This window comes from Dendrobium catenatum, unplaced genomic scaffold, assembly GCF_001605985.2.
Source record: "Dendrobium catenatum unplaced genomic scaffold, ASM160598v2 fragScaff_scaffold_74, whole genome shotgun sequence".
NCBI classification, from domain to species: domain Eukaryota; kingdom Viridiplantae; phylum Streptophyta; class Magnoliopsida; order Asparagales; family Orchidaceae; genus Dendrobium; species Dendrobium catenatum.
The window spans coordinates 2,532-3,828 of NW_021318536.1; the positions used below are offsets into that span (position 1 = coordinate 2,532).

At 35.1% G+C, this 1,297-nt stretch overlaps 1 protein-coding gene across 1 annotated transcript in view; it reads right to left on the reverse strand.

Moving 5' to 3' along the window:
• Positions 1–278: 278 nt before the first annotated feature.
• Positions 279–1,297, reverse strand: part of LOC110109665 (CBS domain-containing protein CBSX1, chloroplastic-like) — a 54,268-nt gene continuing 53,249 nt past the window's right edge. The window contains exons 6-8 of the mRNA XM_028696041.1: positions 835–950; positions 703–760; positions 279–616 (exon numbers count right to left, since the gene is read on the reverse strand). Coding sequence (XP_028551874.1) covers positions 542–616; positions 703–760; positions 835–950 — 249 coding nt within the window. The 3' untranslated portion in view covers positions 279–541. The remainder of the gene's footprint in view (positions 617–702; positions 761–834; positions 951–1,297) is intronic.

The following is a 1,297-nucleotide window of genomic DNA, read 5'->3' on the forward strand; positions in this document are numbered from 1 at the left end:
AAAAGGATAGATGACTTAGCTTACAAAATATGAGTATTATTATCCCCAATCTCCAACCGCTCGAAGCCAACCCACGATAGCAAGTTTTCAACAGGACTTAGGCTTCGTTTGGGACGGCTTTCGAAGCAATTTTTTAGCAAAAAATATTTTTTTAACTAAAAAATTACTTTAAAAAGCAATAAAAAAGATGTTCCAAACGAAACCTAATTTGCATCAACTAAGTACAGCAGAACTAAGCAATAAGCAAACTTCAACAATACTAAATGAATCAGCATTACTTAAAGAATTCCAAAAATGAATGGATTAGCCAAAGGGCAATTGGACAAGCTTTACTGTGTATAAATATATATATAATCTAAACTCTTAAACATTTATTTAATCTTTTCTATGGGGTTCTTAAAAATAATTACCGTAACAGTAACCCAAAGACCTCGTACAAATGAGCTATTATGCTCCTTATCAAGACGAGGAATGGTGAAGAATTTGAATACAGAGATTGATGGAAATTGAATAATTGATGAGATGAAACAAATTCCGTCTCTTAAGTATTCTTTTCATTTGCATGCTTTATCACTAGCGCAGCTCTAACAACATTTCCCCTTGTGATCATTCCAATCTTCAAGAAGAAAGCCAATGAGAAGTGAGAACACAATTATCGGAGGAAATTTTGATGAACTGGGAAAGGAAAGAAGATTAGCATACCAATTTGCCGGTACCATCAACAACTGGAAGCCGGCGAAACTTGGTGTCAAGCAATAATCTGCAAACAAATACGTTGATAAGAAAATCTTTGAAAATTAATCAAAGAGTAGACATGTCGGATTAGTAGGAAACCTTGCAGCATCTTCAAGATTAGTCGTCTCGCGAACAACAAGAGGTGCGGATGTCATGACCTCACTAACGATCTTGCCATTTGTTTTGCTCAACAATTTCTGAATTTCATTGAATGTCTGCAACCAGGCAAAGATAATTGATATATGCAACCTTCGAAGCACAAAACTATGCAAATTCAGGCCACTTCAATAAATAAGTTTAACAAAACAACCGATATCCAACAACTAAACCGAACCTAGTCTTAGAAGAAGTCTAATTGTTGGCTTAGTGTCAACATAACATAAAAATAAACATGATGGCCATTATCGCTAAGTCGGCTTTTTCATTGCGCCAATATAAAGTGCAAGTTGATTTGATAGTCACGTTTCCAAGTTTATTAAACTCAAGTTTTATCTTTCATGGTTGCATCAAGCATTATACTATCATACAACAACACCAAGCCTTTATCCCACTACGTGGGGTC